Source organism: Apus apus, chromosome 21 (genome assembly GCF_020740795.1).
Source record: "Apus apus isolate bApuApu2 chromosome 21, bApuApu2.pri.cur, whole genome shotgun sequence".
Classification (NCBI taxonomy): Eukaryota; Metazoa; Chordata; class Aves; order Apodiformes; family Apodidae; genus Apus; species Apus apus.
Window position 1 is genome coordinate 1,919,480 of NC_067302.1, and position 25,361 is coordinate 1,944,840.

General features: G+C 57.5%; 1 protein-coding gene across 1 annotated transcript in view; it reads left to right on the forward strand.

The window, feature by feature from the left end:
- Positions 1-415: 415 nt before the first annotated feature.
- NKAIN1 (sodium/potassium transporting ATPase interacting 1) overlaps positions 416-25,361 on the forward strand; it is a 34,688-nt gene continuing 9,742 nt past the window's right edge. Inside the window, exons 1-2 of the mRNA XM_051637921.1 lie at positions 416-470; positions 613-849. Of these exons, the coding sequence (XP_051493881.1) occupies positions 796-849 (54 nt within the window). The 5' untranslated portion in view covers positions 416-470; positions 613-795. The remainder of the gene's footprint in view (positions 471-612; positions 850-25,361) is intronic.

Below are 25,361 nucleotides of genomic sequence, written 5' to 3' on the forward strand. Positions count from 1 at the left end.
GGGAAGGGCAGGGGCAGCAGCAGCAGCTCCCCCAGCCCTTTACATTTGCAAATCGCCGGGATTTAATCCAGCCCCGCCTGCCTCCGGAGGGGGGAAAAAAATAAAATATATAGATATATATAAATATAAATAAATCTGCCATTAAAAGGACAAATAAGACAGCGAAAGGCGGGAGCCGCGCCCGCCGTCGGCTGCGGTGCAGGGGCCGCGCTGCCCCCGGAAGCCGCCAAGGGCTCGGAGCGGCGCAGGGCGGCCCGGCCACCCCTCCCGCAGCCCGGCCGCGCCTCCCGCCGCGCCCCGCCGGCTGCGCGCCTGGCCTTGCTCCGGCAGCCCTGCCCGGCGCCCCCGGCCCCGCCCGCCGCCTCCTCCCCGCCCGCCCCCGGGGCGCGGAGCGCGGCTGTGCGGGAGAGACAATAGAGGGGCCGGGCGGGCTCCGCGCAAACCTGCGCGCCCCGGGGATGGATGGCGAGGTGTGCGCGGCCCCGCGGTCCCTGCAGCTGGGGATGGGGCTGTAGCGGGCTCGGGGGGAGCGGGACTGGGGCGGGGGGGAAGGCGGAGGAGAGGGGCGATGGCCCTTGCTGAGCCCAGCCCGCCTCTGTGCTAACCTGGCAGGATGCGGGGGACGGCCGGGCTGCTGTGAAGAAAGTAGCGGGGCTGGCTGGAGGCTGGAGAGCGGGACATGTTGCTGGTGCCCCCCTGATGCTCCCTGGGTGGCGAAGGGGAGGCTGGTGAGGAGCTGGAGGACGGCGACGGGAGGCCACGCTGGGGGAAACCCGAAGCTCCGGCGGGGAAGCCATGGGGAGATGCAACGGGAGATGTACGCTGGTGGGATTCTGCTGCCTGCAGCTGGTAAGGCGAGGGGCCGGGCTGGGCTTTGTGCGGGGGGCTGGCTCGTCACCCCGACCCACGACGTCTCGGCGGTGACCTTGCTGTGGGACCAGCCTGGGGACGCTTCCCTGTCACCCAAACCCAAACAAACCCAACCAAAAAAAAAAAAAAGAAAGAAAGAAAGAAAGAAAAGATACAAATTCCCGGAGGAAGGCAGTGCCACCCTCGTCCCCTGCCTCAGCCCAGCGCTGGGGAGATGGACGCCGACCAGTTCCCTGCGCTGTCAGCGCCTGGGGATGCGTCTCCAGCAGGTGTGAGCTTTGTTTCCAGCTGCAACCGTTTCCCTCCGGCTTTGCTCCCGCCGGCACTTTCCCATCCCGCTGGCTCCGAGGATGTTGCTGGGGGTGCTGGTCCCCTGGTGCAGGGCAAGAGGGAAACTTGGAGCAGCTGCCAGCACTTTGTCAACTCTCCTGCTTGCCGAGCGGGATGGGTCTGCCCGCGGCGGGGGAACACCAGGGCGCTGGGGCAGGGGGGAAGGAGAGATTTGGTTCGAACAGGGTTGTTGTTCTTCGTAGTAATGAGGTGCCACACTTGCTGCCACCCGTGAATCAGTCTTCGTCAGGTTGCTGACAGGGGTGCAGGAGAAGGCAGCGTGGGGGGTGCTCGGGGGGTTTCCTGATAGACCTGAGCTTGGGATCAATTATCCTGAGCAGGTGGTTGGTTAATGGAGAATCGCTGCCCTGCGACTCGCTCCTGCAGCCGTTGCCAGGGCTCTTGGTGGTGAGGAAGATGAGGAGGGGGATGGATGGAACTCGTGGTTGTCAGCCCGTGCTGCCCCTGGTGACTGGGGGGGGGGGTGATGGGGTGGATGGAGGCAGGGATGGAAACGGGGTCCTGCTGTGCTCTGGAGGTGATGGTGGCATCCTCTGATGGGCACTTTCTTCCCGGCGTCGCTCTTGGTCATTCTCCATCCTTCAGGAGGCAGCGAGTGGGGAGGGGGTCCCCACTGTGGGATAGTGGGGTGGAAACCTAGCCCGTCCTCGACCTAGGGACTGGAGCTGTGGTGGGCTCATCCCTGGGCTGAAGTCTGACAGTTCCAAGCGGGAATGGTCTCTCACGTCCCGAGATGTCCCCCCCCGTTCAGCCTGTGAGGTCTTGCATTGAGCTTCCCTCGCCTTCCCCCTCACTCAGGGTAAATCCAACGGGTGTTTTCCGGGTGTGTGGGGGTTCCCTGGCTTTCAGCCACCTCGTTTTTTCTTTACCTCTCAGCTCCCAGGCAGGTTTATTGGCATTTATTCCCTGAGATACCCTCGATCCAGGAGATTTTAATCTGTTTGTCTTAGGGGGAGAAATGAATCCGTGGAAGCTCCCGGGCAGCTCCTGCTCACACCCCAAGAAACTTTCTACTGCAGATTTGGGTCAGACTTTGCTCTCCACCCCTCACCCTGGGTGTCCTGATGCTCCTGGCATCCCCAAAACTTGACTCTGGAATTGTCCCTTACCGGCAGCCTTTCTGTAGCCCAGCACATCCCCTCCCAGCCTGTGAGATGCTCTCCCCAGCTCCTTCCCCAGCTCCAAAGGCAGCAGCTTTTATCCTGCTGGCTGTGGGGAGGTGTGTCCCCCAATACCCTGCCCCACAGAAGTGGCAGCCACCCACCCCATGGGGAAGTGGTGCTGCTGGATGCCCTGCCCCAGGTGGGGGTCTGGGTGCCCACCTGCAGCCCTGAGCTGAGCCAGTCCCAAGGGGGAAGGTGGTGGGGGCCATCAGAGTGTCCCCTCAGGTGACTGAGGCTGATATTCATCCCCAGGGTGGATCCCTGGGCCAGCTGGACCCGGTGGTCTGAGGTTGGGGAGGGGACAATGGAGAGTGAGGATCCACTTTGGCTGCTCTGTGCCACCCCTGCCATGGGGACAGCACCACGGGGCTCCTGCTCTCTTGGGCCCCCTGCACTAAGGGGGGGGAGGGGGCAGCCATGGTCCCAGTACCCCAGTCACTGAGACTGGGGTTGGAATGGTGTGCACTGGTCTGCCCAGGAAGCTGTGCCCAGGTCAGTTTAAGACAACAGTGGGACTACTCAGAGAGCACATGTGCTCTCTGAGCCTCACTGGCTAGCCCATGCCTCAGTTTCCCTTAAACCAAGCAGCATGGGTGAGGCTCAGCCTGCCCTGGCAAGATGCCACCACCTCCAGCTGGTCCTCACTGCCAGGCCACCTTCCTGCAGCTCTCCAGGTGCCACCGTGACCCCATGGGCACCTTCTCACATCCCTGTTGGTTTCCCAGCCTGGCTCCTGAGGAATGTGCCCCTGGTCCCATTGTCCCCACCCCCTGGACACAGGGGATGTTCATGGTGGCAGAAGGTGCTTCACAGCTACAAGGTGCCAGGGTGCTGGGAACAAGGTCCATGTGCAGGGTCCCCCATGGTGGGATGGGAGAAGGCAACAGGCCCTGCCTGGTGCAGGCAGAGCCCTGCCTGCTGCACTCCCCACAGCCCAGACCTTGGGGCAGCAGTTGTGCCTGAACCAGTTTGGGAAACTGGTTTTCAGGCCGTGGCACTATGGGAAGCCCAGGCACCTGGTTTGGAGCATCCAAGTATCCTACAGGCTCCTTCTCTGCCACTCAGCGAGGCAATGCTGGGAGCACTGGTGTCTCCAGTCCCAGGGGACAAGCAGCACCTGCCAGATTTTGCCTCCATCTCTGTTTTTTTCTCTGGAAAACCCCCAGGGATCCCCTTGCCAGACACACACTGGCCCTGCCCCACCTCACCCTCACCTGCTGGAAGGTGGTTTTGCTGGTGAGGGGGGAGGAAATGAAAACTCTTGGGTTTTTCTGGTCTTCCCCATCATCTGGAGGCTGGATAACTGGCTGAGGGACTCGCCATGGCTTAGTGAACCTTTCCCCAGGATGCCCATTGTTGGGAGGATGTGTCTTTTCTTTGCACCAAGATGAGAGCTGCTGAGCTGGTTGGGTGGAAAGGGAACCCAGAAGTGACACCACCCTGCTCATCACCTCCAGCTCAGGCAGGGGGTGTGAGAACTGCAGACTCTTGTTTACTCTGAAGCCTAGTGGTGTCTGTTGCAGACTGGGACAGCTGGACCAGGGGTGTACCCATCCTTGGAGGCAGGGGTGTGGGATATTAGGATGTGGAGAGCTGAGCTCTGGTGGGATCCAGCTGGCTGCAGCCACCTGCCCCTTGGCCACCCCACTCTGTACCCTGGGGCCACGCTCAAGTGCTGGTGTGGGGCAGGCTTGCTTGAGTGGGCTCCTTCTCCATCCCAAAGTGGTGACCCCATTGCCCACCCTGGAGGTGTAGGACTCATCACGGGGCGGGTCGCAGCTCCAGCCCTGGAGCTGGGCGGGTTCAGGAGATGCTCAGTACTCCCCGCTCCTCTCCAACCCAGGGTTTCATTTCCTTCTTTGTTTCTCCCCTTCTCCTTTAATTGGCTAGAAAAGCAAAGCTCAGTTGGCACCTCCCGCCTGGCTCAGCCTGCCAGGACGTGCCACACCACACCGGGCTCGGACATCCTCCCTCCTGCAGCCTCCCTGGGGTCGGGGTGCAGGGAGAGGGGCTGTGGGTAAATCCCACCCGTCCTGCCCAAGCCGTGGGGTTCACACGGGGCACCCAGAGCCTCTGGAATGTGATTCCCCATCACCCAGCCAGGAGAAGGAGTGAATGGGGTGGACTCGGCAAGGATGAGAGAAGCGAGACGATCCCATCCCCTACACCCCTCAACCACCCACCAGCCCTCAGCTGCCCACGACCCGCTGCATCCTCGGGGCCTTCGTGGCCCTGCTGTCCCCTGCTGTCATCTCTGCCACCCCTCCTGTCCCCGTTTGCCCATTTTTGGCCACCAACCTCTGGCACCAGCGAGTCTCAGCCGCCTCCGACATTTGCCGGCATCTTTTGTCCTCGCACGGTTCCCATCCTGCCCAGTCCCAGTGTGGAGGCAGCACGAGGGCAGCAGGGCTGGACCTGCCCCCGGCCACCTTCCCAGTGCCAGGGAAGGGGGAATGGAGCGGGGCTGAACTCTGGATGGGGGTTTTCAATTACACAATTAAATGCACAATTAGGTGTAATTACCAGCGCTCAGAAGGCGCGACTGTTCATAATGGGCATGTAATCTACTGCAGTCACTGTTTATCCTGCTCGGCTCCGCTCCCTAATGATTATGGAAAGCTTTCTCATTTGCATGGTTGCCATGGAAATGGGGGGGCTGCTGGCAGCAATGGGGGAGGGTGAGCCCCTCATCTCCCCCCAGCCCATCTCGGTGGAACGGGACGCGGTGGGTGTGCCTCGCTGCCTGGGGATGCTGGCGTGGAAGGATGAGGATGCTCCAGGAATGGGCAGTGCCAAGGATCCAGACACAGCCCCGAGGCTGAAAAAAACCCAACCCACCTTTGTCACCTTCCCAGGGTGACCGCCCCCAGAGCCCCAGAAGGGGCTGCAGGTGGCTGTGGAGAAGCATCCCAGCCTGGTGAGACCCCCATGGGGACATTCATCCTCAGGTGCACCCGCGTTGTTCACATCCAGAGCTCTGCTTGAGAGGCCCCTCTCCAGGTTTATGGGGGTGTCTGGAGACAGAGCGTTACCACTCGCAATTAAAACCCCCATTAAAGTGCAGTATGTCTAAATTTGCAGGACCTGCTAATGTGCACCCAAGAGTATTAACGAGACCAGTTGAAGAACTCTCTAAATCATTCATGCTCCTCGTAGAGGAGCTGGAAGCGATGGGGACTGGAAAAGAAATGTCTCTGGGGGGGGCTGGGTTGTAGAGAAAATCAAGAGGATGAGCCAGAAACCAGCCTGGCCTGATGCTGAAGCTGTGAGAGCAGGGAAGGGAAAGGTTGATGCACGATGTGATCAGCCAAGCCTGGAAGCTGGTGGCCTTAATTGATGGCTGGGAAGATGAGTCTTGTCCAGCCAAACTTGATCTTATTCCTCACTGAGCTCACAAGTTTGGCTGCTGAAAGGGACCAAGCTGCCATCATAGTGTTGAGATGCTGATAAGCAATTTGATTTAATCCCAGCTGGCTTTCTGTTAGGGGAAAAAAAAAAAAAAATTAGCACTATAAAAAATCAATGATGCTTGTTTCAGTAGTAGGAAGAGGGAAGAGAAGGGATAAAATCATCGCTGGAGAAAACATGTGGAGTGATGGGATGGTGGCAAGCATTGCCTGGTGTGGGGTGAGCCAGGGACAGGCTCCCAGTACCAGGCCCCTGCCAGACCCTGGGCAGCCAGGTCCCAAAATACATCCCCAAACCATCTGGAGGGGTCAGGAAGAGAGATCTGTGGTTGGAAAATGCAGCAAAGCACCTGCTGGAGAAGCTGGTCTGAGGGGAGGTGGGAGAGATTCCCGGTACTGATGGTCATTAGTGCAGGAGAGATAAGGCAAAGGGAGCAGCTTTTGGGGAGAAAAGTGACCTTTTTAGCCCTGAGGGGGTTTAACTGCAGCAGGACATTACCTCTGGGTGCAGTGGCTTTTCCCTGGCTCCCTTGGCCAATGCTTGTCTTGGGCTTGATGCCAACACTTGGCTCCAGGCTTCCCTGGGGGCTGCAGGGGACCTCAGGGACATCCCTGCTGGGGACAGGAGGGCACGTTTGGGAGGTACTGAGTGCCCTGGGCTGTGTGTCAGTTGGTTTTGCTGTGGGAACTCCCTGTGGTGGATCAATGAGCATCTCAGCCAAGCTCCTCATGGTTTTATTTGTTAGCAGACTAGGAGCCCCAGGGGATGCTTGACCCAGCCTGGAGGCACCAGTGGCTCCCACTGCTTCCCCCGGCAATGGACCTGCTGGCTCCTCTCCCTCTGGTTTCTTGGGAGAGAAGCACCTGGAGGTGCAGGATAATGGAGCAGGGGGGAGGATCTGGGGCTCAAACGGTTCCAAACTCATGGTGAAGAAATTCAACTCCTGATGGGAAAACCTCATCCCTTTCTGGGACCCTGATGCTGAGCCCGTGATGCTGCCAGCCCCACACTCCTCCTGCTTCACCCAAACCATGGGTTACAGCTATGGGAGGGTGCTGGGTGCAGGAACAGGGGTACCAGCAGCTTCCCTGCCTTGTGCTGATGCTCTGGGGCTGGAAAAGGGCTCCATAACCCAGCAAGCCATTGCAAATCACCCTGGGGTGGGGGGCTCTACTGGCATCCCCTCCCTCCAAGGGGCTGGGGACCCCTTGGGGTCCCAGAATCACCAAGGCTGGAAAAGCCCTCTGAGATCAGCCCATGACCTGACACCCCCACATCAACCAGCCCAGGGCACCAAGTGCCACCTCCAGCCTTTCCTTGAACACCTCCAGGGACGGTGCCTCCACCCCTTCCCTGGGCACCCCATTCATGGGCCTTGGGGGACATCCTTATGGAAAGGGGAGAAAACCTCCAGGACCACAGGGCAGGGTTGACAGACCCACAAACCCTGATGTTTAGCAGCTCCCCCAGCACCAGCTGGTGCGGTGCCAGTTGTGGGATCATTGGTCCAGCCCAGCTGTGACCAGGCAGCTTCAGACCCCTCATTCTGGTGGTCCAGGCTCTATCCCCTGCCCTCATTCTCCTGGGGTGCCCAGGGATGTCCTTGTCCCCACAGCTGGCCACAAATTTTAGCTGGAAGTGCTGGAGCATCAGGGGTTGAGTGGGGATAAAATGTCCTGCCCAGATCCCAGGGAGATGCTCAGAGGGGCTCGGATGGGCCCCTTGGAGCCTCTTTTTTCTTCCCCTGTTTAAAAGCAGCTATTTCTTTCCATTTTCAAAATAAGTATGTAACAGCCTGGAAAACTGGGAAGGCAAAGCTGGCCAAAAGCAGCCCCAGTTGTATTTAAACAGGACATTAAACCCCAGGTGGTTCATTAATAAGATTAATAACAACTCCCATGTGCTTGGCTGGGAAATTTTACCCATCTTGGGTTTTTGTTCTGCAGTAGAAGGAGATTTGGGGGAGAAAAAGCCAATTGTGCAAGTGCTGCATTGCATGGACCCAGATGGGAGCAGCAGGGCAGGATGTGCCCCCCCTGAGCCATCCCTGTCACCCCACCCTTAGCAGGGGGTCAATCACTGGTACATTTTGCCTTATTATCTCATAGTGATTTTTGCAGCCAGTTGCCCCCGTGCTGGGGCAGGAGGTGCCACGGGGACACATGTTGAGGGGATGGTTCCCCTTCCCCCAGCAGTGCTTGAGCTGTGGGGGCACAGAGCTTTCCAGGGGCTATATAAGCCCCCCCCCCAAAAAAAAAAATCCTCCCCACCACCCTCAGCCTCAGAAGGGCTGAGCTTCCTTAACCCATCAGGGATGGGCTGCTGGGAGCCTGCAGGGAGTCAGGGGTCTTGGCTGGGTGCTGGGGGGTTGGCATGGATGCTGGGGGGTTGGCATGGGTGCTGGGGGGCTAGGTATGAGTGTCAAGGGGCTCAGCATGGGTGCTGGGGAGATCAGCCTACCCTGGTGATGCTGGGGAGGGTTTAGGAAGCAGAGGCTCTGGGGAAGGGATACAGGAGGGCATGGGGTGGGTTTGGAGGGGAGCAGCCCAGAGCTGCTAAGGTGTCCCAAAGCATGGGACAGCACCAGGTTGGGAGGCTGTGGAGAATCCAGCTGCAACCCCCTGGGGCTGGCAGGACACCCCAGCTGGGCTGGGGGCTGTTTGTAGCCCCTGGTGGGATTGGTTTGGAAATCATTCCAACATGGGGCTTCCCTGCTGGGCATCCCTTGGGCACCTGGGTGGTGGCAGGGACAGCAGTGGCACCTCAAAGCCACTGTCACTGCCTGAGCTGTCAGGTTCCCAGCCTGACCATGTCCCTGCACCCTCGTCATCCAAGCAGGGGACATGGTCACCCTGCCTGGCCAGGGGTTGCAGCTGTGCTGTCACACAGAAGGGACACAACCAAAGGCAGGGCAAGGAGCAAGCTCTGAGAGCTGGTCTGCTGCCTGGCTCTCAGGATAATGACCTTGATTAGGGCTAATTAGCACTCTGGGTCACTCTGGTCTCTTCCCATAAAGGGACTGATAGTTCAGCCCTTTCCCACCACAGAGCTCATGTCCTGGGGACCCTGGGAATGTGGCACTGGGACAGAGCAGGGACAGAGCCACTTTGCTTCCCTTGGTCTCTGCCTGGGGCAGGAAAATGTGAAGCCCTTTGGTGGAAGGGATCTGGAAAGGCAAAGGGATGGAGGGGAGCCTGGCTGTGCCTTGGGACTGTCCCAGTTTGGGGCCAGAGGGGTTGCAGGGAGCTGTGGGCATGTCACTGGAGTGGTGCCCCTCTGCCTGGCACCTTGTCTCCCAGGCACCTGGACAGCCAGGTCCAGAGCCCCAGCTGGGAAAAGTCCCTGGGAAGAGGAGGACACTCAGGGTGGGAGCAGAGGGTGCTTGGGGTGAGAGTGGGGGATGCTCAGGTCGGAGTGAAGGGTCTTTGGGGTCGTCATGGAGGATGCTCATGTGGGAGTCAAGGGTGCTTGGGTGAGAGTGGAGGGTGCTTGGAGGGTGGAGAGTGCTCGAGGTGAGCATGGAGGACACTTGGGGTAGGAGCAGAGGATGCTGGTGGTGCTCATGGAGGGTGCTCAGAGTGAGAGTGGAGGGTGCTTGGGGTGCTCATGGAGGGTGCTTGGGCAGCACAGCACAGGATGCCAAGGCTAACAGGAGCCCACAGGAAAACCTGTCCTCCCTGCCTCGGTGCCACACTGGCCCAGACTAATGGTGGCCCTCAACTATTGCCTGGAAATGTCAAGCTGAGAGTCCTTGTTCCCAGCAATCCCTCAGGGCTCTCCTGCACATCTTCCTCCCCTCCTCCTCCTCCATGCACAGGGCCAGCCGTGGCCATGGGGTTCAGCTGGGGTCACCCCTGCCTTGAATCTTGTCCCCCTGCCCTGGGGAAGGGACGTGTCCCCCTGCAGGCACAGGATGTGCAGCTTTGCACAAACCCTTTGCAGACTCCCATTTGTCTGTTTTCTTTCCCTCCCCCCCTGTTTTGCCTCAGGAACCAGCTCTGTCCCCCTCACCCACTCTGGGGATGTGACATCCCCACCTGTGCCTCTGGGACCCTCCCCTCCCTGCTCCTGTCCCCTCTTCTGCCTCCACTTCCAGCCTCTCACCTGCCAGGTGCCAACTCCCCTTGGCAGCTGCTGGGACTCTCAGGTGAAACTGTCCTTTTCCTGCCTCTTTTTGTAGCATCTGATGCAGTTTTCCCTCAACTCCAGGAGGGGAGACACAAGTGATGGGCACCAGGGAGGCCCAGGCTGGCACTGAGTCCCCGTGGCAGTGGGGGGGTCACAGTGGCTGCTGGGGTGGTCAGTGCAGTGAGGTTTGAGAGGGGCTGGAGGTGGCACTGGGGGGGTTGCTGGGGGGTGGCACATGAGCATCAATGGTGACCTCCTCAGCAGTGGTTCTGTGGTGGAACATCATAGGGATGATGCTGCAGGGCTTGTACAGGGCGTGGAGCTCATGGGGAGCTGGGCTGGTCCCCAAGGGCTGGGGGTCCCTGTGCCCAGCCTGGCCTTGCCTCTGGCTCCTGGCTCTCCTGCTGCAGCCCTGGACATGGTCATGTCCCCTCACTCTGCTCCTCCTTTCCTTGGGAGGGACAGGGGCAGGGGATGCACGTGCAGGATCAGTGCTGGGACCTGTTTCATTCCCTTCTGGGAGTTTGCATCACATCTCTGACTCAGTGACTCCAAACCAGGACTTCATTTGGCAGCATCAGGCTGGGATTGTTACACCCTGCTCCCTAAACACCAATTGATTACTAAAGGCTTTATTTATAGATATATTTTTTTATTATTTTATTTTTCCCCCTGAAGCTCAACAGTTGTGTGGGTGCTGGTGAGCAGAGGCTGGAGCAGCTGGGGCAGATCCTCATGTCCCTTCCAGCATGGCTGGGGGACATTCCTGTCCCATCCCTGCAGCCACCAGGGCTGTATCTGGCTGGATTTGAAGGTCCCCAGCCCCCCAGGGCTGCTGTCCCGTGTGCCCAGCTGGGATTTGGAGCTCAGGAGAAGGGATGGACAAGGGCTGGCACAGGGGGCCACAAACCACCCCCACTTTTGGGCCCACCCACAGGAGGGATGAAGATTTCCATGCCAAGATTTGGAGGGGAGATTCAGTCCAGCAGCACCCATGGCCTGGACACAGAACCTGTGTGAGCACCCCAGGAGTTGTCCCATGGGAAATGGGGCTCCTGGGGTCACCCTTGTGTCACCCTTGTGTCACCCTGCTCCAATCTTCCCCTCCACAGGGATGGAGACCCCAACACTAACAACCCCGACCCTACTAATGACACCACCTCCCACCTCCCAGCAGCCCCAGGCCCAAATTATTTTTAGTCAAGCCTCCCCAGAGCAGGAGCTGCTTGGTGGCTGGGCTGGGGGTGTCCCAGGGTGGTCCCATGGGGAAGTGCCACTGGCCAGACAAGGCAAACCCAGCCCTAACGAAGGGGCTTGAGTTACACATGGGCTCCTTGCCCACCCTGCAATTAGCAGCACCCTCATTAGCAGGGTCAATGAGGGGGGGTTGTTGTCCCTCCCCAGCAGAGGATGGAGCAGGGGGACACAGGGAGAGCTCTGGAGCCCCATTTTCCCTGCAGGGGACCAGTGGGGAGACCCCAGGAGATGGTGGGAGCATCAGTCCTGGGTGCATTTCCCCAGAATGTTGGTATGGAAATCCTCATCTCTCCTGGAGGTGCACCCAAAAGGAAGGGTGGCTTGGAGCAGCACCCTGTGGGTGCTGAGTTTGGGGGCAGCACTCATCACTTAGCTGCCAAAGCCGTCCTGTGCGGTCAAAGGGGAAAAACAACAACAACAACAAAAAAAAACAACAAACAACAGTTTTTTTGGAAAAATCCTGGTTTCCCTGTTGTGGGGCTGGCCCCAATGCCAGGGGGATGGGCTCACATCCCTGTGGAATGCCAGGTACTGATTGGGAGGCTGCTGCTGCTGCTCCAGGAATCCTCTGGGACTCTGCTACCCAGCTATATGGGAAAAGGTGCAGAAAGAGGAGGTGGCTGCTCAATCCCATCTTTGCCTGCCTGACCACAGTGGCACCTTCCTGGTCTGCCCATCTGTCCCTGTTCCCCAGCACAGCCCAGGCACTGGACAGGGAGCACTGGAAGCAAGAAGAGCCTTGGTCTGGCTTCTGTGGCTCTGGGATGGGGGATGTCAGGGGCTGGAGGTGGGCACTTGGGTGGGTTTGCACTGCTGTTTTCAGACTGGTCTGTAAATCAGAGGGTGTCTTCTGGGGCCTGAAGTTGTGTTCACACTGATCCTGCAAACGAGACCCACACCTTGTACCAAAAGCACCAGTGTTGTGCACATGATGTCTGTGCTGGCACTGCTGCAGGGTTTGGGATGCTTGGAGTGACATTGTCCTCCTGCTCAGCTGCAGTGTTGTCACCTGTCACCACAGCCCAGGGTCCTGCCTTGTCACTAAAGCAGCAGCTGAGCAGAGCAGAACAGCCCCAGGGTGGGTGCTGAGCTGAATCTGGCCCCGGGACCTCCCCAGCCACCACCAGGCAACAAAAAGGCTTGGAAAAAGCAGCCCCCAAAGCCCCCCTCCTGAACAGGTTGGGTATAGAAAGAGAATGAACCAATTAATAAAAGCAATTTTTATGGATGTGTAAGAAGTCTCTAACGAGCTCCCAGCCCTGGCAGCTGCTGGTCGTGGTCACAGCACCACAGGAAACCCCCTCTGCCATGAATGGGGAGTGTATCCATGGGGGCCACAGCACCAGCTCTTGGAAACTGGGCAGAATATTCAGGTTTTTGATTCTCTGAGGTTGGTTTATCCCTTTGGATGCTCCTTCAGCTCCAATACTCTGGTTGGTGATCGTCCTGGGATGTGGTTGGTGGGTGATGCTGGAGCAGGGAGGTTCTGCTCCCAGCCCTGGAAGCAGTGATGATGATGGGGGCAATTTAAGGAAAGTGTCAGGTGGATTTGTTGTTAAATCCCTCAGTAAATCATGAGCTGTGCTAACGATGTCCTGTGCAAACCTTCATGCCTTTAAGCACCCCAAAAATTACCCTGGTTACTTGGAGAAGCAGCCAGGTCCCTTCCCAGCCACTCATTGCCAGCCCGGCTGCTTCCCACCTCCTGAGGGGTTTTATTCAGCCCATGGGAAGGTTTGTCCTTGCCTTGCCAGCACCCATGGGTGCTCTGAGCACCTTCTCCTTGTGGGGTGCTGGTTTGGGGGGCACACCGAGCCAGGAGGAGGCACCAAAACCTTCCAGGACCTTGGGGGTGTCATTCAATGTAGAAAGAAGAATAAATCCCCAATTCCCCAAGAAGCTCTGGCCCATGAGGGTTTGGCTCAGGCAGGTCCAAGGGCGGGCATGGCAGCCCTGCCTGCAGCAGTGCCCCTCACCAGGTGCTGTGGCTGCCTGTGGGTCAGGGAATCACCCCAAGGAGGGGAAACCCTGCAGGGTTTTACCTTCTAAAGCCCTTTTGTGCTGGCAGCTGCCTCCTCGCGGGCTGCTGTGCGGGTGAATCTCTTCAACCTGCGCCTTGGGTTTACTTGCTCCTGTATGTTAAGGCTGCAATCCTGGCTAAGTGCTGGAAGAAACACCCCCCACCTGCAGGGCTGGGTGGGGGCACCCGAGGCTGCCACCTCCAGGATGCAGGAGCATCCCTTCCTCCTCCCAGACTTTATCCTCCCACAAAAAAAATAAACACGTTGGGAGCCACACACGGAGGGTTTGCCTCCCCACCGGCTGCTTCCTTTTTTTTCAGCAGCATCGCTCCGAGGGATTATTTTGGCTCCCCGGCTCATTAACGAGGTTGTTACCAGGCAGATTTCCTCACCCGAGTCTCTCCTTCCCAGCCTGCGGGTGGTGGGAGGAGGGACTGCCCGTTTCCATAGCAATGTGCTTGGCTTTAATCAGTATTTCTTTCCTGGGAGAATTGATTATGAAAGGTGTCACTAAATAAGTCAGTAAATTGGATTTTATATATATATATAATTTCCCCCCCCCCCCCCCTTTTCTCCCCTCTGTCCGATTCTATTAACGGTGTCTTTGAGGCACCGTTTGAGATCCAGGGGAAATTACCTCTTGCTTCTCACAGATGTCAGGCTAAAGAACTTAACAGGGAGAATTAGCATCGAAATTGCCTGTGGCTTAATCCTTGTCCAAACAGGTTTGGACACCATGGGCTGGTGGGGACACCTTGGTCAGGATCCATCCTGTCCCACCCAGGACAGTGTCTGTGGGTTTCTGCACATTTTTTTTTTATTGAGATGGGCTTGACCTGCTGCTTCTCTTTCCATTGGCCTCAAGTGACTTTTCTGGGGATCCCCCTTGTGCTGGAGCTTGGCCAGAGACAGGCTGCCAGCTCCTCCTTGCTCCCCAACCTGGCTCAGCTTCTTGGTTTGTCTGTGTTTCACCCCCAGAATTTATTACTCAGGGGATCAGGCTCCCTGTATCTCCCCTGGTTCCTCACCTTGTTTGCTGCCCCTGTGTACCCACCAAATTTAAACCCAAGATCCTCCAGACCTAAGCCAAAAATCCCCCAAATTTAAGTCCAAGATCTCCAAGATACAAGCCCAAGACCCCCTGAATTTAAACCCAAGATCCCCCAGATCTAAGCCAGAACCCCCCTAAATTTAAGCCCAAGATCTCCCAAATTTAAGCCCCAAACACCTCCAATCTAAGCCAAAGATATCCCAAATTTAAGCCAAGGTGCCCAAGATCCCTCAGATTTAAGTCCCAAATCCCCCAAATGTAGATCAAATATCTCCCAGTTCTAAGCCCAAGATTCCCCAAATTTAAAATCAAGATCCTCCAGATCTAAGCTAAAAACCCCCAAATTTAGGCCAAGATCTCCCAAATTTAAGTCCCAGACCCCTCTGATATAAGCCCAAGGTATCCCAAATTTAAGCCAAGATCCCTCAGACCCAACCCCCAAATCCCTCAGATTGAAGCCCCAAATCCCCAGACCTAAACCCAAGATGCCCCAGATTTAAGCCCAGGCTCCCCCAGATCTCAGCCCCAGCTCCTCCCACGGTGGTGCAGGATCCCTCCCCCCCTCTCCCCGTGGTGTTGGTGACTTTGCCTGTGACTGTTCTCAGAACTTGTAGCTCTTCCAGCCCCCCTGCCCATGGAGACCCCCGTGCTGGGTGTCCCCTCCCCCCATCCTCTGTGCTGAATGATTATCGAGATGGTGATAGACACTTTATAGATACAAACATATAATATATGTCTATTGGTATTTTTAATGTATAGTCATTTTTTGATATATATTTATATTAAGTCCAAGATCCCCCGATTTAAACCCCAGATCCCCCCCTGGGCAGGGGGATGTCCCCAGTGTCACTGTGTCCTGCAACAAGCCAGAGGGGATGCTGGCTGGTCTGGCTGCTGGGGATGCTCTGCCCAGGCCAGGACTGTGTCTCTGCTGGGCACCTTCTCATCCCCAGGGATAAATCCCCCTGCTCTGAGTGATTCCCCACTTTTAGGGTGTTGGGGTTTTTTTTTAGGGTTTTTTTGTTCCATTTTAATGAGTTATCAGTCTCTTGGTGGCCAGGCTTTCTGCTGTGGGTCTCCCGTGTGCTGAGGGGATGTGGCTCCTTGGGGCTACTTGAGATGCTTGATTAATCCCAGTTTGTTTTTATCCAAAAGGCTGTTTGGGTGGAGCTGCTGGGGTGGGGGTGGGTGGTTGCCAATGGTTTGGAGACAGTAAGTGCCTCCAAGGCTGAACTAGGGATCAGGGATCTGGGTTGGCCTGGGGCAGGGGTTTAATGGCTGTAGGATGGGACAGGATGGGGTGGGATGGATGGTGAGTTGGATTGGATGGGATGGGATGAATGGAATGTATGGGATACATAGAATGGATGGGACTGATGGACAGGATGGATGGGATATGATGGGACTGATGGATGAGGATGGTTGGGATGGAGTGGGGTGAGATTGATGGATAGGATGGAATGGGATGAGACTGATGGGTAGGATGGATGGGACGGAATGGAATGGGATTGATGGGTAGGATAGATGGGATGAGGTGGCAGGGATGGGCTAGCAGGCTTCCCTGTTCCTGCTCCATCTCAGACACACAGCTGAGTTCCTTGGGCATGTCATGGGGCTGTGCCTCTCCTGCTGCTGCCAGCTGAATTTGCTCCAGCCCACAGCCTGACTTCCCTGCTTGTGGCTGCCCGAGGCAGCATGGCTGGGCTCTGCCCTGGCTCCTGCACTCCCCTGTGCCCTCTCTCCTTCTCCCCTATGCCACTGGCCCTTGCCCACCTCTCTTGATTTCTCCTCAGAGTTTAATTTAGGGTAAAAGTCGTAGTTCAGCAAGACTCAAACAAATCCCATCTTGGTGCCAACCCCGTGATCCCAGCCCTGGATTTGGAGCAGCTCTCAGCCCCGTGTCCTCATAGCATGGCCTTTCTCCAGGGCTTGACCTTTTGGTCCTCTCCACCACCCCTCCATCCCTCACTGCAGAGGTTTGGAGGAGTCGTGCCTCAGTTTCCCTTCCCTAGGGTGGAGCCAAAACAGGAGAGGGCTGGGTTTAATCAGCCCTGGGCAGTGGGAACTGTAGAACCCTTGGGCTACACTTCGGGGATGTGTTTCTGTTGCTGTTGCTGTTGTTAGTATTAGTATTAGTACTAGTATGAGTACTAGCATTAGTGTGAGTACTAGTACTAGCATTAGTATTATCATTAATATCATTAGCTGCCCCGAGGCTGCATTTCCCAGCCCTCCTTGTGCTGTAGAGGAGCATCCCAGGGCTGGATGGAGCCAGGAGCATGAATTCGAGGTGCAGAGCTCAGAGGTGACCCAGCTGAGTGGGTGCTGGGGTCCCCCGGGGGTCCTGGGGAGGGGTGCAAGGGGTGCCTGTGCCCCCAGGGGTGCATTCTGCCCCGGGACCCTCTCCAGCCCGTGGAGCAGGTTGCCAAGGGCGAGTTCCCGGGACGCAGCGTCTAGACAAGCGCATCCAGCCGCGGCTGCTGCTGCGTTCCCATGGCAACGGCGCCGGATGCAGCGAAATGAAATAAATAACCGGGAATGGAGGTGGGGGGGGCTGGGGGGGGGTGGGAATAGGCGAGAGGAAGGAAAGCCCATGGGGTGGGTGTTGGGGAGCTGTGGCAGGGGACCCCAAATATCTGCCTGTACCCCCAGCACCTGCAGTCAGATCCCAGGGACCTGGGACTCTTGAGCCGTGTGCTGGGAGCTCCATAATCCGGTGGTGCTGCTGTCAGGGGGCAGAAAGGGGCTGTGCAGAGGCCAGGAGCCCCCCAAAACCCACCGACATCAACGGGGCGGGGTTGACAACAGCTGGAGAAAGACCCATTTTATGCCTTTTCACCTCCCCCCACCCCATTTTTTTTCCCTCCTGCCACGTTTTGCAGCGGGGCTGCTCAGCCCCAGGGCATCTTCTCAGCCAAGGGCCTCATCCTGATCCCCGGGATCACCTCCCGATCCCCGGGATCACCTCCTGATCCCTGGGATCACCTCCTGATCCCCGGGAGCCATCGAGGCTCCGGCGTCTTTTAATTTCTTTTCCTTTGCCAAACCCGCAAAAAGCTTTTGCAAGTTGGAAGTAGGTCAAGAACTTGTTTCCAAGTCATTAAATGACTTGTCCCTGGGTTCACAGCGGTGTTTGCACCTTCTTAATAGTCAGTTCTCTCACTTGGCGCTCATTTCGGTGGCAGCCGATTTCCCTAAGTGGGGCCGGGCGGGGCTGCACCACGGAGGCACCTCCCGCATCTCCTCGGCAGCAAAAAGCAGCAAAATGCTTTAAACAGCCTCAAAAAGAGGGATTGAGGGGAGTGGGTGAACCTGCAAGGGGTGCTGGGGGGGGGTCAGGGTGTGGATGCAGGGCCCGGAGCATCTTTTGGTTGTGCTCAGGGCTGGGCTTTGCCTCCTGGGGTGGGGGCAGGATCCTGGAGCCCCAGGGATGCTCCATCTGCTGCGGGGACAACCCTCCTGTCCCCCGGGGGCTGCGGGACCCACAGCAGTCCTGATCTGCCCCACAGCCCTGCCCAGGGGGGTGTTTTTTTCCCTAAACCCACAAGCTGGGCTGGTGGGAGGTGTCCCTGCCCATGCGGGGATTGGGACTAGATGGTCTTCAAAGTCCCTTCTAACCCAAACCGTTCTATGATTCTTTGTTTTTTTTGGCCAAACCTCATAGAAATGGGGCGTTTCTGTCCCCGACAACCAGGCCAGGCTCAGTGATGCTCTGGCAGCATCTTCAGCGGCAGCACAGAGGTGGAAATAAACCCCCCAAATCTCTTGGAAACGCAGCGAAATGAAAAGTTAAATCCCCGGCGAGCCCCGGGCATATGGTGTGCGGGAGGAAATCACCCGGCTGAAGGATAAAAACCCAGCGGGGGGTCCCAAGGCCCCGCTCCCCTCCTGCCACGCCGCGGGGTCGGGGGGAGGAGGGTTATTATTTAAGCCTGAGGCGCAGATGCTGCTGCTGCTGCTGAGATCAAGGGCAGCAGGCGGGGCGGGGGGCGCGGTGGAGGAGGAGGACATCCTGCCTGCGCTGCCTGCTTCATCCCTCCTCCATCCCCCCCTGCCTCCTCCATCCCTCCTCCATCCCCCCCTGCCTGCTCCATCCCCCCCTGCCTGCTCCATCCCCCCCTGCCTCCTCCATCCCTCCTCCATCCCCCCCTGCCTGCTCCATCCCCCCCTGCCTGCTCCATCCCCCCTGCCTGCTCCATCCCTCCTCCATCCCTTCTCCATCCCCCCTGCCTCCTCCAGCCCTCCTCGATCCCCCCTGCCTGCTCCATCCCCCCTGCCTCCTCTATCCCTCCTCCATCCCCCCCTGCCTGCTCCATGTTTCCTGCCTGCTCCATCCCTTCTCCATCCCCCCTGCCTCCTCCAGCCCTCCTCGATCCCCCCTGCCTGCTCCATCCCCCCTGCCTCCTCTATCCCTCCTCCATCCCCCCCCGCCTGCTCCATCCCCCCTGCCTCCTCTATCCCTCCTCCATCCCCCCCTGCCTGCTCCATGTTCCCTGCCTGCTCCATGTTTCCTGCCTGCTCCATCCCTCCTCCATCCCCGCTGCCTCCTCCATCCCCCCCCTGCTTCCTCCATCCCCCCCCGCCTGCTCCATCCCCCCTGCCTCCTCCATCCCTCCTCCATCCCCCCTGCCTCCTCCATTCCTCCCTGCCTCCTCCATCCCCCCCTGCCTCCTCCATCCCCCTGCCTCCTCCATCCCTCCTCTATCCCTCCTCCATCCCCCCTGCCTGCTCCATCCCCCCTGCCTCCTCTATCCCTCCTCCATCCCCCCCTGCCTCCTCCATCCCCCTGCCTCCTCCATCCCTCCTCCATCCCCCCCTGCTTCCTCCATCCCCCCCTGCCTCTTCCATCCCCCCTCCATCCCTCCTGCCTGCTCCAGCCTCGCTGACACTGGAAAAAAAATGCAGCTGGCTTGTCAGGGCTGTTCAATGTGAGAATATTTTCAGGGAGGGAGCATGGGTCTTTTTTCTTGGGGCAAGGAGGAATGTAAACTCTTTTTCCTGGCTATTTTTTCCCCCTTTCTGGTAAAAATCAGGGGGGGAATATCCCCTTTCCCTGCCTGCCTGGCTCTGGGAATACCCTTGTAATGGGCAGCTTTGCTCCTGGCTGCAAATGTCAGAGTCACATCCCTTGGGAGCCAGCAGCAGAAAAGCTGCAGTTTTGGTGATGGGGAAAAAAATCCCCTTACAAATCCTTTTAAAATCCCTTTTTCCTTGACCTCTACCCCTGGGAGAGCTTCTGGCTCCTTGTGCATCAACCCTCCCCAAAATCTGGAGCAAGACTCAGCTTGGTGTTGCAAATGCCCCGTCCCAGGGTGGAGGGTTCACCCCTCTGCTCCCTCCCTGCCCGTGGCCGGGTCCCCTGGGGGCTCCAGGGGTCCTGGATCCTGCCTGGCAGCAGATGCTGTCCCGGGATCCTTCCTGCTCTGCCAGGAATCAGGTGGTTGGGGCCTGGCATGGGCTGGGGATGGTGCCACCTCCCCACACATGACGGGCACTCGCCACGTGTGTGATGCCCACGTGCCCTGTCATGGTGGGACATTCTGGGGGCTGAGGTCAGGACTGGGGCAGTGGGGAGACCCTCAGCTCCCTGATTCAGCTGGAATTGCTCTGGGCAGGGGGGGTGCAGGCAGATGGTGTGTGCTGACAGACCACCTGTGTGTGCAGGGGGTGTGTGTGAGCAGGGCGTGTGTGCAGGGTGTGTGCAGGCAGGGCGTGAGTGCAAGGTGTGTGTGCAGGCAGGGTGTGTGTGTGCAGGGTGTGTGTGCAGGGTGTGTGTGTGCAGGGTGTGCAGGCAGGGCGTGTGTGCAGGGTGTGTGCAGGCAGGGCGTGAGTGCAAGGTGTGTGTGCAGGCAGGGTGTGTGTGTGCAGGGTGTGTGTGCAGGGTGTGTGTGTGCAGGGTGTGCAGGCAGGGTGTGTGTGCAGGCAGGGTGTGTAGGCAGGGTGTGAGCAGGGTGTGTGTGCAGGGTGTGTGTGTGTGCAGGGTGTGTGTGCAGGTAGGGTGTGTGTGCAGGCAGGGTGTGTGTGCAGGCAGACTGTGTGCAGAGGGTGTGTGCAGGGGGTGTGTGTGCAGGGTGTGTGTGTGTGCAGGGTGTGTGTGCAGGCAGAGTGTGCAGGGTGTGTGTGCAGGGTGTGTGTGCAGGCAGAGTGTGCAGGGTGTGTGTGCGGGGGGTGTGTGTGCAGGGGGTGTGTGTGTGCAGGCAGGGGGTGTGTGCAGGGGGTGTGTGTGCAGGGTGTGCAGGCAGGGTGTGTGCAGGCAGATCATGTCTGTGCAGACCAGGTGTGCAGGCAGATGATGGGTGTGGGCAGGCAGTGATCCTGCCAGGCCATGGATCATAGAATCATGAAATTGTTCTGGTTGGAAAAGGCCTTAAAGACCATCAAGTCCAGTCGTTCCCCCAGCCCTGCCCAGGCCACCCCTGCCCCATGTCCCTCAGCACCATCTCCAGGGCTTGGAAACCCCTCCAGGGATGGGGACTCCCCCCTGGGCAGCCTGGCCAGGGCCTGACAGCCCTTTTGGAGAATAAATCATTCCCAATATCCAATCTAAACCTTCCCTGGCACAACTTGAGGCCATTTCCTCTTGTTCTGTCATTTGTCCCTTGGGAGAAGAAGCTGACCCCTCCTGACTCCAACCTCCTTTCAGGGAGTTGGACAGAGTGAGAAGGTCTCCCCTCAGCCTCCTTTTCTCTAGGCTGAACACCCTCGGGTTCCTCACCCTGTTCTCTAGGGTGCCCCGTGATGCCTCCTCCTGCATGGTGAGACCCTCCTGCAGGGCTGGGTCCAGCTCTGGGGTCCACAGCACAAGGAGGACATGGAGCTGTCAGAGAGAGTCCAGAGGAGGCCACAGAGGTGATTAGAGGCTGGAGCAGCTCTGCTCTGGAGACAGGCTGGGAGAGATGATGTGTTCAGCCTGGAGAAGGCTCTGGGGAGAAATTCTTGTAGCCTTTCAATATATAAAGGGGCTTACAAGAAAGCTGGAGAGAGACTTTTTACCAGACCCTGTAGTGGCAAGACAACAGGCAGTGGTTTCAAACTGGGAGGGAGCAGGGTTAGGTTGTACATGGGGAAGAAATGTTTTACAGTGAGGGTGGTGAGAGCCTGGCCCAGGTTGCCCAGGGAAGCTGTGGCTGCCCCATCCCTGGCAGTGTTGAAGGGCAGGTTGGATGGGGCTTGGAGCAGCCTGGGCTGGTGGGAGGTGTCCCTGCCCATGCAGGGGGTTGGGATGGGGGTTAGGTGAGGTTGGACCCTTCAAAGTCCCTCTTCTAAACCCATCCTGTGATTCTCTGATTCCAAGGGAGCAAAACCAGCAGCTTCTGGGCAAGAGGACTTCTGGGTCAGGGGATGCTGGGCTGGGGATGCTCTTTCCAGGGCCCAGCACTGCCCAAATGGGTTGCAGGAGGGATTTCCAACCTCAAAATATCAAATCTGGTGGGGATGGGACATGGGGGAAGGTATTCCCCTGTGTCTGTTCAATCCTCCTGGCTCGGCTGGATTGGAATTTCTCTCTCCCATTCTTGTCACGGGGATTGAAAAGGACAGGAAAGCCCCACCAAATAATGGGGTGGGTCTGAGGAAGGTGAAGGTGCCAAAACCAGGGGGTGGTCTGGGGACAGGTGAGCTCCTTCCCACTTGAATTTGGTGCCAGAATCCCTAAAAAAAAAATCCCATTTTCCTCCAGCCCTGCCTCCCCTGCTCTTTGTGCCCAGAGCCCTGGGCAGTGCCCTGACCCCCCCAAGGGGCTGTGCCCATATCCCCTCCTGCCACGTCCTCCCCAGGGACTTCCCCACGGTGCTGGCCCCTGCTCTCCATCACTCTCCAGCTTTGATTTCTTGATTAAAATCACATCCTTGCAACAAAGCATTTCAATTAGCAAGACTCTGGCCCGTGCCTGCCCCCAGCTAATTGATATGATTTGCTGCAACGGGAACTTTTGGGGCCAATCAATAAACTAGAGAGTGTTTAATTAAGAGGGAGCCCTAAAACTCGTTGCATTGATTGGCTGCAGGTTTATCTTAATTAGGAGGAGTCTGGTGTGTGGTTCCCAGCCCTGCACCCTCAGGAGCATCCTGACTTCCCTGGTGGGGCTGAAGAGCAAGGGGAGAGCAGGGTGTTAATGAGGGGGGGTTGTTAACAGGGCTGCTGGTGGCACAGGGGATAGACCTTTCAGGAGGAGGACAGGCTGGGGAGGATGCTTGGAGCTCCATGAGTCTCCTGGGTTTAGGAGGGTTGGATGCTCCTGGTCAGATCCAGGGCTGGGCTTGCTCATGTCTCTTGCTTCATTTAGGGCCACCTCTGATGGACATCTGGTGGTGGCTGCAGGAAAAGTCTGAGTGTCCTGAGGTTTGCTGCTGGGGAACATCTCACCCCCAAAGGATTGGGCAGGGATCATCCTGGGGAAGAGAAGGCTCCAGGGAGACCTTAGAGCAGCTTCCAGGGCCTGAAGGGGCTCCAGGAAAGCTGGGGAGGGACTTGGGACAAGGGCAGGGAGGGAGAGGACAAGGGGGATGGGTTAAAACTGGCAGAGGGGAGATGGAGGTTGGACATGAGGAGGGAATTCTTGGCTGTGAGGGTGGTGAGAGCCTGGCCCAGGTTGCCCAGGGAAGCTGTGGCTGCCCCATCCCTGGCAGTGTTAAGGGCAGGTTGGATGGGGCTTGGAGCAAGCTGGGCTGGTGGGAGGTGTCCCTGCCCATGCAGGGGGTTGGGCCTGGTTGATCTTTAAGGTCCTTCCAACCCAAACCAGGCTGGGATTCTATGGTTCTATGAAGCTGCTCTGGGTACAGGACCAGCCTGGTGTCCCCAGCAGTAAGTGCTTGGAGCAGGTCAGGAGCATCTGAACCAAGATCAGTCCTCGCTCAGCCCTGCACTGCCCCATGTGAGGGTTGCCAAACCTGTTCCCACACTCCCCCAGCGTGTGGCTGTGCCTCAGTTTCCCTACTCATGAAGCTGGGCATAAGGCTGCTGCCCTGGCCTTGGGGTTTTGCAGGCAGTGAATGCTGGGGCAGCTGCACCCACAGCCCCCCTGTTTGGGCCATGTCTCTATATTTCCCTTAACTTTCAGCAGGATCCGATGAGGCTGAAAAAACCCCAGGATTTCTTTTTCATGCAGAGGGAAAAATTCTTAAACACCAGCACACCCGAAGCAGCGTTTTACCTACCAGGGTGGCTCTGGCACCATTTTTCAGTGCAATTAGCAGCCCTGGCTCATCTGCAGGGATACTCAGGTGTTTGCCATTCATTTTGCCTCTCCTTGGGATGAAGGATTTGGTTTGAGGAGGCTCTTTCCAGCTCCTTCTCCATCGGTCTATCCTGGTTGGATGGGCTGGGCTGGGGCAGCTGTGTGGGTGTGAGCAGGTGGCTCTGGCTCCGTGGGATGTTCTCAGAAGGTCTTCCCAGCCCCATCCCTCAACTCAGAGACTCACCAGGACCCAAAGCTCAGAGCCTTCCCATCTGGTTCCTGCTAAGCAGCTCTGTCAGCAGCCCCCAGATCGATGGAGGGCCATAAAACCCCGAGCGCCGCGCTCCTTGTATCATTTATTATTTACATTCCTCAATTTAAAAGATTTACAGCCCGGCTGTAAGTATTTCCAAAGGCTGTTTCCTGGGCGAGTTTAAATAGCGTGGAAGTGAATTAAGCTTCAACACAAACAGCTTTGGTCTTGGCCCTGTGGATTCAGGGGCTGCCTGGGCTCGGCTGCTCTGGACCTTTGCATCGCTGTTAATTGAAACCAGGGTCCTGCTGGCTTGGATTCAGCTGATCCCATTCCAGGGGTCAGGTAGGGAATGGGATGCCATGGTCCTTGGCTCTGCCGTTGGCTTTCTACCCACTGGCAGGATGGAGCTGGGCTAAAATGGTCATTAATTAGAGCCCTCACTAAGCCAGTTCAATGAATGTGTGATGTTTAATGGATGGGGAAACTGAGGCACGGCTGGCAGTTGCACACATAGGAAGGACATGGAGCTGCTGGAGAGAGTCCAGAGGAGGCCATGGAGATGATCCAAGGGCTGGAGCAGCTCTGCTCTGGAGACAGGCTGGGAGAGTTGGGGTGTTCAGCCTGGAGAAGAGAAGGCTCCAGGGAGACCTTAGAGCAGCTTCCAGTGCCTGAAGGGGCTCCAGGAAAGCTGGGGAGGGGCTTGGGACAAGAGCAGGGAGGGACAGGACAAGGGGGGATTGATTAAAATTGGAAGAGGAGAGATTTAGATGAGACTTTAGGAGGAAATTCTTGGGTGTGAGGGTGGTGAGAGCCTGGCCCAGGTTGCCCAGGGAAGCTGTGGCTGCCCCATCCCTGGCAGTGTTGAAGGGCAGGTTGGATGGGGCTTGGAGCAGCCTGGGCTGGTGGGAGGTGTCCCTGCCCGTGCAGGGGTTGGGACTGGATGATCTTTAAGGTGCCTTCCAATTCCAGCCATTCTATGATTCACCATGGTCACCCTCACAAAACACTTTGGGAAGGGTTTTTGCCATCTCATTTGTTTTCCCCCTGTAATTAGGACACATTAAGCCAGGCTGGGTGGGCAGAGATGCTGTGGGGCAGCTCCTCAAGGGAACTTCAGGTGGAGCTGCTGGTGAACAGAGAGGGGGATGTAAAGCCTGTTTTCTCCTGTGCTTTTCAGGATAGACTCCCACTTTTCTACCAGGATGAGAGTCAGCACACCAAGGGGGGAAACTGAGGCAGGATTTGGGGCCCTGGAGCTTATGGGGTTTATTAGATGAACCTGGGGCATCTCAAAGAGCATTGAGACAGGACTGGGCTGTCAGAAGGATAAATGTAAAGAGGTTTTTTTGGTTTGTAAGGCTGCTGGAACCACATCTCACTGCAGCCCTGTCCCCATGCAGTGTCCAGTACACCTCAAAGTTTTCCTAAAAACCCATAGCCTCATCGAATCCCCATTTTTCAACTTAAAACCATCAGTGGATGCTCAAGAGCTCCCACCTCACCTTTGCAACCACCTTTCTTTAAACTAATCCTGTAATTAAGGGTAATAGACCCAGAGTCAGTAGCAAATAGAGACAGAAATAAGCTCTGGGCTAAGAGGCAGATCCCACCAGACACCAGCCCTGCTTCTGTGTGCTGTGCATCGATTCAGCTGCAGCACGTCCTTATTTGTGGGCTGGAA